Genomic DNA, 13,429 nt, shown 5'->3' with positions numbered 1-13,429 from the left:
TGTTTTGTATATCATTATAGCATAGCATTTGTTATAAGAAATCAATGATTTACCCTTAATAAAGGAGACTGGATTCGAAATATCAAAATTTAAGTTGAATTTATTTAGCTTGTACAAGCGGAGCGTTTACCAATGCAACAGACAGAGGTTACAAAAGAAAAGGCTCCCCGTCTAGTGTTGTCAGAGAGGTTATATGCTGTTCTGATGACCACAAGCCTACAGTTAATATGTAATTAGACATTTTATTTCACACAACTGCCTATCCTCTAATACAGGATAGAGACTGTGTTAAGGCTTTGGGGAAATGTCCAGTGAGTATACACTCTTACTGTCACACAGACACAAATTTTACATGTAACAGGTCAGCCAGCCATGATCAATCTATTCTGCCAAACAGAAGAAAGCAGATCATCCAATATCACAATGTATCAATGCCTGATTGACTGAAATTACTTACTTATTCTTTTATATTTGTACTTCTACAATTTCATGATAATATATAATGAGTTATTTGAATGTTTAAGTGCTCTTGTTTGCTCTTTTTCCCTACCGTTTTTCTAAGTGTATTGCTCTCCACTTCTCTCTCTCCTTTCCATTTCTGTAGATCACACTCCCTGTTGCTTGGAGAAATGAACAAATCAAATTACTTGTTCCTCCATGCTGTTAATGTCATTAGATTTTGAAGGACAACCACATAATACACCACGTTTGTAGCTGTACCTCCAAAAAAGTAATAGGAATTGGTGTAATTGTTTATATAATGCAGGTTTGTCCCCACATTGCTAGCTCCATCTTCATACAGCTACATGAATAAAAAAATAAGGAACTTAGCTGCAGGCTTTTTTTTTTTTTTAGCCTGTTTCTCTATTCATTAAATTGTTGGATGAAAACATGGAGTCAATTTGTTTCAATTATTTTTTTTTACCTCCTGTGAAAATATCCATGTAATAATCTTTGGTCATCTCAAAAAACACCTCCCAGGAAGTGGATGGAAGGTGTTGCATTTTATTGGTGTATTGCTGGAGGGTCCAGCAGGGCAATATCAAATGGTTGTCACCACTGAACCCTAACACAGGGCACATTTCAGCCACGTTTTTCAGTCACCTGTCTCATGGATCAGATGTGCTTCACTTTTAATCAGTGCAGTAGTCTGCACTGGCTGAATAACAGCTGGCAGGTTTTACATGCATGACCATGACCTGAAGCACCTTTTTATGCTTCTAGTCTATTTTCTTTCTACTTTGTACCTGTAAGGACTGAAATTGCATATTGGGCTGTGAGCCACAGCAGCCCTTAGGTGCAAAAAATGTGTTTTATGTAATGTTGTTGTGTTTGGTGAAATGCTGTTTCCTGAAATGTCTTTGTTTTCCTAAATGTTGTTTTTTCAGAAATGCCATAGTGTTTTGTTAAATGTAATTTTTCCGGAATGTTGTTGCGTTTTCTGTTTTTATTGTTGTTGTTTTTTGTGTTTTCTGTTATGTTGTGTTTTGTTTAATGTTGTATATTCAGTTTTGTTGTGTTTTGTAAAATGTTGTTGTGCTTCTTGAAATATTGTGTTTTGCACCTCAGTACACACTGTTAAAGGCACAAGCACCAAAAAACAAAGAATTACTATCTGCGGAAAATGGTTTGGTTTGTTAGAGGCCTCTGTATTTAATTTATTTTGTTGTCTGACATGAAGCTACTCTAATCAATATTTTTATGATAACAATACTGTATATTAAATGAGTGTGAAATGTGAAAGGGTCACTCATAATGATGGACCCACAGAGGATTATCATCCAACTGTGCATTTCCCTTCAGCTGTTGAGCATTTGTTTTTTCCAGTTAGTTTTTAGGGATGATAAACCCGTTGTACACTACCTGCCCAACAACAAACAGCAGACATGCAAAGTTAGGAATTAGCTGTGAAGGAAAGTGGAACATTTAGAAGTTTAAAAGCCAACATTTTCCCCCTCTTTTTATGCATTGGTAGCAACCAAACTTTGGACATGGATACAACTCCAAATCTGCATGATTTTCAAACCAAAACATGTCAACTTTATAAGGTGATAATATGTACATTTTGTGTTCATAGCTTGTTGTGTTGCCCCCAAGTGACCAAAAAATAATCTAATAATGCAGGTGTAAGTCAGGCTTTGTTTTTTTTATTTATGTCCTGCATATGTCTATGATATGAGCCTATTACATTCATTTTTTAGTCTCAGTTTTAGTCACAGTTTAGGGAGAGAAAGATGGTTATTATCATGTAACTAAGGTACCCTGCCAGATGTGAACCAGGAACATTGCAGTTCATGTTCAGCACCCTTAACCCTAGGCCACCAGGACACCCCAGAATATGTTTTACATGCACCTTTCAATATAATGCAGTCCAGGTGGAATCAAATCAAACAATCCTATCACATAATACTAATGCATGAAAAGAATAATCACATCAGAAAACAAGGCTGTTGGTATGGACACTTCTATAAGAAAAGCTTCTTTACGCTCTATTTCAGGTGGACCACTCCCTCTGTGGCAGAGAATGGACCAGAACAAAACAGTTGTCTGGTGCTTTGAGCTCCTACCCTGTTCCTCCACGAGCCCATATTCCACACAGCGGGCTGTGAAATCATTTTTGGTCTCCCTCGGAAGAGAGCCCCCCATGTAGAAATCCATAAATTCATGAGCATTCACCATCCACACATGAAAAGAAAGGATGTGGTCGAAGCAGAGTTTCATAGAGAGCAGAGGGAGCGAGAGAGTGTCAGAGACCAGAAGAAATGGAGAGGAAAAGCAGGTGAGGCAAAACAGAGACAGACATGTGGCTAGAGAGAGTAAGAGAAGAGAAACTGGAGAGGGAGGAGAGGACAGGAAAGCAGAGGAGACAAATGAATGCTGAACAGCAGTGTGAGTGCTTGGAGGGACGCAGCATGAGTCTGGTCTGAACCCCCAACCGATTTAGTGCCGGAAGACACAGACATAGGAATATCAAAATGCCTCGGTTGCTTGCACACGCACACATACGCACACACACGCACACACGCACACACACACACACATGTACATGCACAGGCACAAGCACACAAATACACACTTGCACATAAACATTAATGCATACACACTTATGCAAGGACTCTGCTTTTGATGCTCATACATGTTCTGATCTTCACACATACACATGCATCAACATGCACACACATTCGCATGCACGCATACACACACACACACACACACACACACACACACACACTGAGGCACTCAGAGCTGGTTTATTCCTTCCTCTGGCTCAACCCAGCTTCTCACTATCCCTTCACTCCCTAGGAGCTCTGGCCTTGTTGCAGCTCTCACATTTCTTAGCACTCCTCCTGACTTCTTCTCTTCTCATCTCCTCTCCACTTCTCAACCCTAGGATGTAGCTTTCCAAATCCTGGCACAGTATACAGTATGCAGCTCAAGTGCAGTAGGAAAGATAATGTACCCCAAGCAATGTGACAGTGCTCATTGATTCTTACATAATATGTTACAAAGCATATTGCCTAAAGCTATATCTTTGATGATGAAAGCTATTCACTTACTTTTTTTTACAACCAATAGGCTGAATTTGAATTACTTTATGATGATAGTGTTTCATTATAACACAATATATTTTGTGATATTGAAACTGGATTGTTACATCAGTAGTGTGTTTGAGGAGCATGTTTAAATAGATGCCTTTGAACATTTTTCTTTCCATATTAAGTCACATTTCACTCTTATGTTTAACTTTATGTAGTGTGTGTTAGAGCTGTGTCTGGTGGCTTCAGAAACTATTAAAACCCTGGGATGTTCCAATAAACTTGATTAAAGGATACTTGAAATGATTTTAGAATTTCCAAATAGTAAATTTGTTTAATTAGACATTACCATGTATCAGTCACATAGATCATAAGAGTCCTCTTATAGTTTGTGGCTAGACTCAGTAACCATACAAAGAGGCTTTTGGTTAGAGAGGCAACTAAAAACTCAACGTCCGCTCTGACAGAGCATTGTGTGTAGAACCTGTCATACAAGCAGCCTGTAGCACTTAATCAATCTAAACTTTATGTTGCATGGACCATGTAAGCAGTAAGGATGGTTTGTTCTGACCAAGTTCTGAAGTCTTTGGCATACATATCAAGCTGTGGATTGGTTGAACAACTAATATAATAAAATGCAGAGGTGTCCTAGAAAAAAACAAACAAACAAACAAACAAAAACTGTCTCAGAGGAGCACACCACCTCAGCCTGGAAGAAAAAAAAACAGTACCACAGTGACCAAAAGCACAACACTTGTGCTAATGCTGAGTGGCTTTAGGATGAGCCTTTGCTCTTCTGTGACCCAGCAAAACCCTGGACTCGAACCTCAGGCAAAATGTCTAAAGAGGCTTATAGATAGACAATAGCTCACCATCCAATCTGTCACTGCTTAAGAGGATTGGCTTAGAGGAATTGAAGAAGCTGCCCAAAATCCAGGTGTGTAAAGCAAGAAGAAGCATACAGAAAAAGACACAAAGTCACACAGATTTTCTAAGTACTGAATAAATTCATGGATATAAGATGTAGTTATTTAATTAACTTCCAAATGGGGTTTTTCAGGTTTATATATGCATGTATTAATCCACTGAAAATTGATTCTATAACGCAAAGTGAAATAGAGAGGACACTTTCTGAGCAAAGTTTATGAATATTTTTTCTCGTATGTTCATATAGAAAAAAATGTAATAGTCTTTAAGATATTTTAGATCTTTATTCCACATACCGTAAAAACCAATGAATAAAGATGCATCGGTGTATACAAAGTCTATTTTGGGGGGTGCCATGCTGGGAAAAATGCTTTTCTATTAAAGACTGGTTTATTTGAATGCACCAGTGGCTATTCACACATCCATTTATACAAGTTATTCAAAAACTGTTTCAATTTACTTTTATTTGAAACACAATCATAACACACATATTACACCTGAAACAGTGTGTCGAGTTAATGGTAGGCTAACTACAGGTAATGTTTTGCTTCTCCGAACCTGACCGGTAGGTAGGCTATTAATGCATAACTGTTCGGGTTAGGCTATGAGATTCAATTAAACCTTTTAAAAGAACATGGTGACTTTACATATTTGATACAGTCTGTAGCTGTATGCTCAGTCAAATCCCAAAAACTCTTTGTCAGAGCTGTCGCTGTGCGCAAACATTGCAAGCTGCTGTAAGGCTCTCCAAGCACACTGTCCTCGGACTCTGTGTCAATCAAACAAAGCATCATCCTCTCTTACAGGATGGTTTATAAGTGTGGATTCTCACATCGTTATCATGAAAGTTATTGTTATAGTTATCATTATTGGTGTGGACTGCCCTTTTCAGACCTACACCCATATCCAGATTGAACTTCTCTCTACATTTTAACGGTTTGTAAGACGCACCCCATTTTTAATGAAAACATTTTTTGTATGAAAGATACGTCTTATTTACCAGTTTTTACGGTATATCACTTTCCTGCATTGTTTTAGCATAGCAGTTATTAGTATGCAACATTGTGTACAACTGCAGGGCATATATGTAACCCTATGCACATGCACAGAAACATGAAGTATACTGTACATACCATACTGTTATCACCTTAGGGTTTGTAGTTGTTGTCATGCTGATCTCTCTGTATGTTGTGTTCCATCTATAACTTTAATTAAGACTGGGGCTTTGCTACTCAGTAGGTGCTCTGTAGATGCCACTGTGACACACAGCCACACACAATCATGTCATTGCCCAAAATACACACATGCAGACAAGGCGAGAACAAGCAACTGTGTAATAACTGTACAGTATATGCCCCACTGTGACACACACACACACACAACATGCACATACAGTACATGCAGTTTACAGTAAATGCACAGATGCACAGAAAATGGACACACAGTGACTGAGACATTCATTGACAAAAGGTTAACAGGTCTTCACAGATGCATCAGGAAGCGTAATCGCCACAATTATTCCACCACAGGTGCTTATTGGCCACTGAGGGCAGTCACAAGACATTTCCTTACAGTCTTTGTCTTCCGAGTGGTTAATATGGTTCATTATGTGACAGAAAGACATCAGATCAATAATTACAGAACAGGAAAAATGAAATGTTCCTGCTTGTGGCGGTGACAGTGGTCGAGGTAAAAGCAATGTGGCTAAAGAGGTAAAAAGAAACACAATTCCAATTCATTCAATGAAGCAGTGTGTTGACTGCCACAGGAGTATATGTAAGCCCACAGAGAGACACACTGAAAGAGAGTGTGATAGAGATATGTTATGAATAACAAATAACTTGAATTGTTATGCATATGAATGTGTTGATTGACCTGTGTCATTGGCAGACACAGAGGCAGGGTAGGGTTAGGTTTAGGATAGGGACAATTATTAAGTCTTTAATTAGCAGGGCTGTGTGAATAGAGTCTAGTCATAGAGACTGGGCAGCACACATGGAGACTCCATGCTGGAAGAAAGATATGGATAAAATAACCCATGCTGTATCAATGATAATATTGATTAATTTAAATATTTTGTATGCATATGTCCAATACAATTAAAATAAAATAAACTAACTAAACATAGCCTAAACATTAATCATATCTGGCATTATTGTCAGATGGTAAAATAAATGTTTGACAACAAATTGATGGGAATGTGTATTTTGGTGTTTTCATTTATATATTTACCTGTTAAGTCAGAGGAGAACAGAATGGGATGAATTAAACCTTTCCTCTGCTTCCAACATAAAAGTGCTGAAATGATTCTTTTACAGTATGCATGCTTGCAAAGGTCTTCACTGCCCTCCTCAGACTGTCAAGAAAATAACATCCCTGTGAAGTAAAGAAGTCAGTCCATTGTCTGGCTTCAGTGCAACCATGATGTCATGGCAAATGAGGGACAGAGGAGATTATTTCATTAATCATTATGATGCTATGGTCATTCTGCCTGGGGCTGTTGTGGTAAGTCATTGGAGGCAGAGAACTACAGGAAAGGTAAGACAGGATAAAGAAGAGGATCTCAGAACAGCCTATGTTTCAAGCTCACTTTTGACAGTGAAAGGTGAAACATAACGTTGCATGAAAACATCTGTCTCTCTTCAGATAACTAAAGACAAAATTGCAATGTTAGGGCTTGGCTTGGCAAAAGTCACATTTTGTTACAGCAACTGGCACTAAAGACCATGCTCAAATGTCTCTTTAGTCACATTGCAATTTTCTCTTCACAGATTGACGTCATTTTGAATTTCTCTTCACAACAGCTGAGGCTTGCTTTTGTATTTTTGTGTTAGCTCGTTAGTTAAAAGTTAAAAGTTTTAACTAAGCTAGTTAAAACTAATCAAAAGGTTAAGCAGACATGAAAGTTTTATTTCAGACATTGGATTTCCACGTAAGTGGTATTGAGAGTGGTATTGAGAGTAGTCTCTGTAAAAATTACATGCAAGCTTAGTTTTTACTCTGGAAAGTCTGAATTTCAACTGCAGCATGGCAAACCAGTTATATGTGTCATCTATGGATAAGTGTACAAAGATGTTATTCCCTGTAATGATCCTTGAGTGTATGAGTTAAAAGACACACAAAAAAGATACACTGATAGTTTAAAGACACATTAAATACAGTGGTTTTAATAAAGACATTCATAGACACTTGCTCTGCTTTAAAGCTGTATAATACTGAAGATACATAATGCGTTGGAGCCACCATAGAGAAAGTAGTTTGTAATATTTACCATAACACAGTTCAACTTCACAAACACATGATGGTTAATAACAAAAAAGTAAAAATACCTGAATACACAATGAGCATATAATCTTGGCCCAGTGCATTGTAATTGCCACTCTTTGGCTCCTGGGCTTTTGCCAGATCCATCTTATTTTAAAATTGGTGTTTTCATATGTTGTGGTCTTCTTAGTATTACTCAGCTTACTGAGTAATTATTATTGTTGTGAATATTGGTTATGCTTTAATGTATTATATTGCTTTGAAACTTTGTCATCTGAAAAAAAAACAACTTCTTTCCTTTAATTCTATATTGCAAGCATTGTTTCCTACGGAGCCCGTAAAGGATCATGGTAAAAAAAAAAATAAAATAAAATTGTGGCCACAATATAGCTATAACGTGCGCATGAAATACTATTTTGTGGCCACGAGATACTAATTTGTGGCCACGAAATAGGTAGGCTATAACGTGCGCACGAAATACTAATAATATTAACATTAATATTATTCCTGGGCTAGCTATCAATGGCATGGTTTACAAAGGCAACTTTTAAGAATGGCTAATCACAGAAAACAGCAATCATATAACATTCTTTATGTATACGTTAAAAATAACCACTGTCCTCTCCTTGGCCTTTTGGTATTTAAAGCTATTGAGTCATTTAAAAATAATAATAATGAGGTGCTTTTTAACGCATTTTAATGCTAAAACAAACACGCATAGGACAGATACATAACTCTAGAGTAGACAATCAGGAATGACAGAGTGAATAGCCATACAAACTCACTGTTGTTGTGCTGCCAAACTAAATGTCCTTTTGTTGAGAAGGGCCTGCAAATTGATGTCAGAGTTATCACAGATTTATAGTCTGTGCCCTGGGTAAAACCCAGGGGTGTAAAGAAACACTGGAAAATATAATGCTTGCTAATGGGAAGGGAATGTTAAATTATGCAAATCAGTCTCTGAGCCATTAATGGACATAGTATTTTTTAATAAATTGGGGGCTATCTTTCTTTTCCTTTACTTTCTTATTAAGGCCATTTGGCATGGGCCTTGAATCTATAGGGGAGGTGTGTTCAAGTTAATTGCTCCTTTCTCTCCTGTTATTCTGGCCTGTTTTGGCCGTAATGAGAGTTACATTATTGCACACTTCTTGAAATGATATTAGCATTTAATAGGGGACAATAAAGTACATTGGGGACACAGTGTGTGATGTGACAGAGCAATTAGGACTATGTTTTATGAGTGTCTTTCTGTCTTGAAGTGTGGCCTACACAGTAGAAATTTGCTAATTTGAAGCAGGGCTCAAATGTCCAGGGACATATCTAGGGTGGTGGGGCTCTGGAGAACAGTATGTGAATTGCTGGCAGTGTCCTTTTTCTGCTTCAGTTTGTTTTGGATATATTTTTTGACACATTATGACACGATAAGAATGTCACAGCAAATGTGGTCACTTCTGATGATTCAATTTCATGTTGCTTTTTCCCATTCAAAGATTAAGCAAGAAGCAAAATTGTGTTTAAATGACTGTTGTTTCCTTGCTGTGCTATAGCTTCTTTCTGAGAAAAATCTGTTTTTGTACTGTAATTTCATTTTTTATTATGTTTGCACTCTCCACACACAATACACTGTTTGAGTAACGAAATGTTATTTCAACTATTTGTGTTTAAATTGACTGTCAAGACCAAAACTGTTCTAAAGGGAAATTGTATAATAACTTTTTCACGGCTTTTTATACCAAAATGCTACATGTCAATGCTGTGAAGGCATTGCTACCTGAAACTCTGGAGAAAATACTTGAGAAACATAAATGACTCTGACAAAATTGCTAATTGTTTCCTTGTGTGTTAATGTTTTTCTGCGTGTGGAATGAAATCCATGGGGTTCTGTATGTGTCAGAAAGTGTGTGTGTCTGTGTGTGTGTGTGTGTGTGTGTGTGTGTGTGTGTGTGTGTGTGTGCGCCCATGTGTGTGTGCGTGCGTGCATCTGCATAAACATTAATGTGCCAAAGGTGCCAATACTGTATGTTGTCTTATGAATTGAGCATTAGTATCTGTGTCCTTGCATGTGTGCTGCTTACCCACTCACATCTTCTGCTGAGGTGTCATTTGGGTGCTCTTAACACACGGAAACTGTTGATGCATGATGCATTCAGACTTAGCTCCATAATCTGGCCGTGGCAGGACAAACCCAGTTGGACTATGGGAGGCAGAATAGAGGCATCTGTAATCCTCTGCCAAACAGACAATCAATCCCTCCACTGGCCCCTGGATGACTCCACAGAGTACCCCAACTCACCCCTTGTCTTTGCTGTTAGCTGCTTGTGTGCATTTTTCTTGAGAACTTTCTTTTTTTCTGGCACATGTTTTCAAGATTTGAGGGACATTTCAGAGGTGTGTGACTTAACTGGCTCTGTTATTACATGTTTTTGTCTATTTGTATTTTTGTTTCTGTGTGTTTTTTTTATTGTTTATAAGTCACCAGCACTATTCAATTAAATGGAGAATGGGACAAAAAAAAACGCAGCAAATTTAAGCCAGTTGTGCAGGATTGATTTTCTCCAGGAAGTCATCATGATATTTTATTTAAATATTGTGAATTGAAATCATACAATCCAAATTGTTCTTTGGGACATTTGCACATTTAGTGCAAGGACATTAATAGAACAGGTAAAGACAATAAAGTGGTTTATCATCATACTACTTTTGGGAAATGCTAACGGTAGCTAGCAAGTCATTGACCACAATTGCTCCATCTAATACAGAAACAGGAATCTCACAAAAAAAAAAGGTTTTGATCTCAACAGAGAACATCCTGATGAAATAAATGTCAAATTTTGCACTATAGTGTTTTTAAGTAAAGTTCACCTTATTATTTCATGTCTTCTCTGTTCACACAATATGGTTTGTGTGATGCAAATCTCTAGGCATTTTGAATAACCAACAAATAGCATGTATCTGGTGGGCCCGCCTGTTCACAAAATGATGGGCGCATAAAGGTAAATTGTATTCCAAACAAGGTACTGAGATGGTGGAGTATACTATTAAATGAGAGTGACATATGAAGGTCAGGAACAAGTAAAACCAGTATGGCAATTAGCTAAATATACTTTTTTCAGTTTTTTATGTACTTACCACTTCAAAATCTGCATCCAAGTACAGTCCAAAACCAGAAGTGCTCTTTTTCGGCCCATTTTATAGAGGACACTGTGGATAGTTGAATTGTGTGGACTTGATAGGGAAGATTTTGCATCAAATTAATCAAAAGGATATCTTCCAAAGCCTTTTTAGTTCAAATGTCCTTCTTTTTATGTTTCTATACTTCATACTGCAATGCAACAGGGAAACACTCTCCAAATTTGAAACCATTTTAATTTCTTTAAATGCAGGGCACCTCAATCATGAGGTGTGGAATCATCTGCCTATAACATCATTCATAGGATACTGGGTTGGAGTGCATCTTTAGTCATCATCTATGCAAAATATCCTATACAGAGAGCCATTAGCATTGTTCCTAGCTTTAGCTACTGCCTCCACAATAATCTGAGATGATAGACATTTGTTTGTGTTAGTATATTTCAAAGCTGTATTTTTTACCATTTCAACTTCTGAAATGTTGATTCTGTCACGTGTAGATGTATACAATCCATGTTAAACTTCTAAAAAAGGATGCAGCGATTTGCTTTTATTGCTTTCTCAAACATATCTGCTTTTCTATTGATTTCTTCCACCCTGGAAAAAGTAAATGCCTTAGCTGTGAAATTAGTAATGCATGTCGTCATGCATCCCTCACAATCATCAGGAGATTGGGATACAGGCCGGCTATACCTCCAAGCTTAACACATTTGCATGAGCCCTCATGTGAGTTTCATAAAAAGGCAAACTGCAAGATGAGCTACTCTGGAAAAGTGTATTGGTGAATTGTGTTGCAATATAACTGTTGTAAAAATAAAAAAACATTATGAGCAACAAAGTGCTGACGTGGTAGGCTCATAGACATTAGCCTCTCAGAGATGTGTGCAGCCTTCACTGACCTTTAAACAAATACTAAATGACTCAACCTCATTGGGTGTTTGGATTTGTGGGAGATTTTCATGATAAGGCTTTATCAGAATGAGTAAATAATTGGCATTTCAGTTATGATCAGGCTGGTGATACCGGAAAAGTGCATAGACAGAAGAAAAAGCACACCATGGATGTGTCCGTGATCTGGCTCATCTGACTCTGGGAGGGCAATTCCCACAGACAGACATTTCACTATATAGGTTTATTCAAAACAAACTAAATCAAAACTTCAGGTTTAGGTTTAGAGGTAATCCAGGTTCTCTGATAACACGAGTTCGGTATCTCACTACCAGGTATGTCCCTCTGCGTAGTCCTCAGAAGTCCAATACCATTATGCCAGCCCCATTGGTTGGCACCTATGACAACTGCATTGAGAGGAGGTATGCCCTCTCCTTATAAAATGAATGATAATAAGCATCATCAGCTCATTCAGAACAAGCAAACATCTTTTTTGCTTCACACATGGAGGGTCTGGTGACATGCCTTAGTTTATCAGAGAACAGGGGTTAAAGTTCTCTATTGCCAGACAAGCTTATCTTGAAGACCAACTGCCAATAATCAGGCTGATGAATTGTGGCCCTCAGAGGAGCCCATATTCAGCATTCCTATGTGCCAAAGGAAGTGCAGTTACATTCAAGGCATGAAACATAAAGGTATGAGGAAGCCCAACTGTCTGCCAAACAGCTCTAAACAGGGCCCAGGATGTTTGCCATTCTCTAAGTACTCATAGGGCCTGATTTACTACAGGTTTGCGTGTGTAAAAACGTGTGCAAACTTGACATCATCAAAATGTACAAGCTGATCTACTAACACGGCGCACTGAGGCTTGCGTCTTTCAAATGTGCAAGGAAATACGTGCTGTCCATTTAGTACATTGGCCATAATGAATATGCAATATGTCCAACAGCCTTAGCGACACAGTCTACATAGCACACTGCAAGAGCAGCCAAGTAAACCTTAACTGTGGAGAAGACTTTGCCCTAATCCCGCAAGTCATCCAGTCCTTATCTGGGGTCAAACCAATGAAAGATGTTCTCCGACTGGGAGTCAGCACACCCTTTTCTAATTCACTCAGAACTGTGCAGCTCAACTGTGCAGGTTTTGCAAGAGTAACCTTGTGTGCTCCAGCGCCTGGCCAGAAGCCATGCGTATGTCCTGCCTCCTGAGAGGTGCAATAGCTCAAGCCAGTTCCTGGGTAATCATGATGGACCTGGCTCTCCCTGCTGACTGGACAGCTCACTTTGTGAGGTGGAGCCAGTGGTCATTGATGAAACAGATCTCTTGCCACAACTCAGTCATTGTTAAGTGGTAATCTGCTCCTGTATTTCACTTGATATGCCATGAGTAGAGGAGGAGGAATTCAGAGCCATCACTGATGTGGCAAACAACTTATAGGTTCTATCAGTCATGGAGAACTGCAGGTGATCCACCTTTGCAGGCAGAGTGTGGCAGGAAGAGTGTAGGTAGGTAGGAGGCTACCAGGGGTTTCAACTGGGAGCATGTGGTAAATACTCATCCCCTTCATGGCCACACAGTCAAAGGCTGACCTTCCCTGGACAGGGTTCGGAGCAAAGAAAGAATGATCCCAACAAACATTCTGTAAAAATGATCTCCTCCAAACATTCTGTAAAAAAGGGCCC

The 13,429-nt window shown here is 38.4% G+C and overlaps 1 protein-coding gene across 1 annotated transcript in view; it reads left to right on the top strand.

The window, feature by feature from the left end:
* LOC133983374 (uncharacterized) overlaps positions 1–13,101 on the top strand; it is a 77,766-nt gene extending 64,665 nt beyond the window's left edge. Inside the window, exons 41-42 of the mRNA XM_062422440.1 lie at positions 12,083–12,169; positions 12,888–13,101. Of these exons, the coding sequence (XP_062278424.1) occupies positions 12,083–12,169; positions 12,888–13,101 (301 nt within the window). The remainder of the gene's footprint in view (positions 1–12,082; positions 12,170–12,887) is intronic.
* The last annotated feature ends 328 nt before the right edge of the window (positions 13,102–13,429 follow it).

The sequence above is a fragment of the Scomber scombrus genome, chromosome 7 (genome assembly GCF_963691925.1).
Source record: "Scomber scombrus chromosome 7, fScoSco1.1, whole genome shotgun sequence".
Classification (NCBI taxonomy): domain Eukaryota; kingdom Metazoa; phylum Chordata; class Actinopteri; order Scombriformes; family Scombridae; genus Scomber; species Scomber scombrus.
The sequence above is the reverse complement of the archived record's forward strand: the minus strand, read 5'-3'. Positions and strand labels throughout refer to the sequence as shown.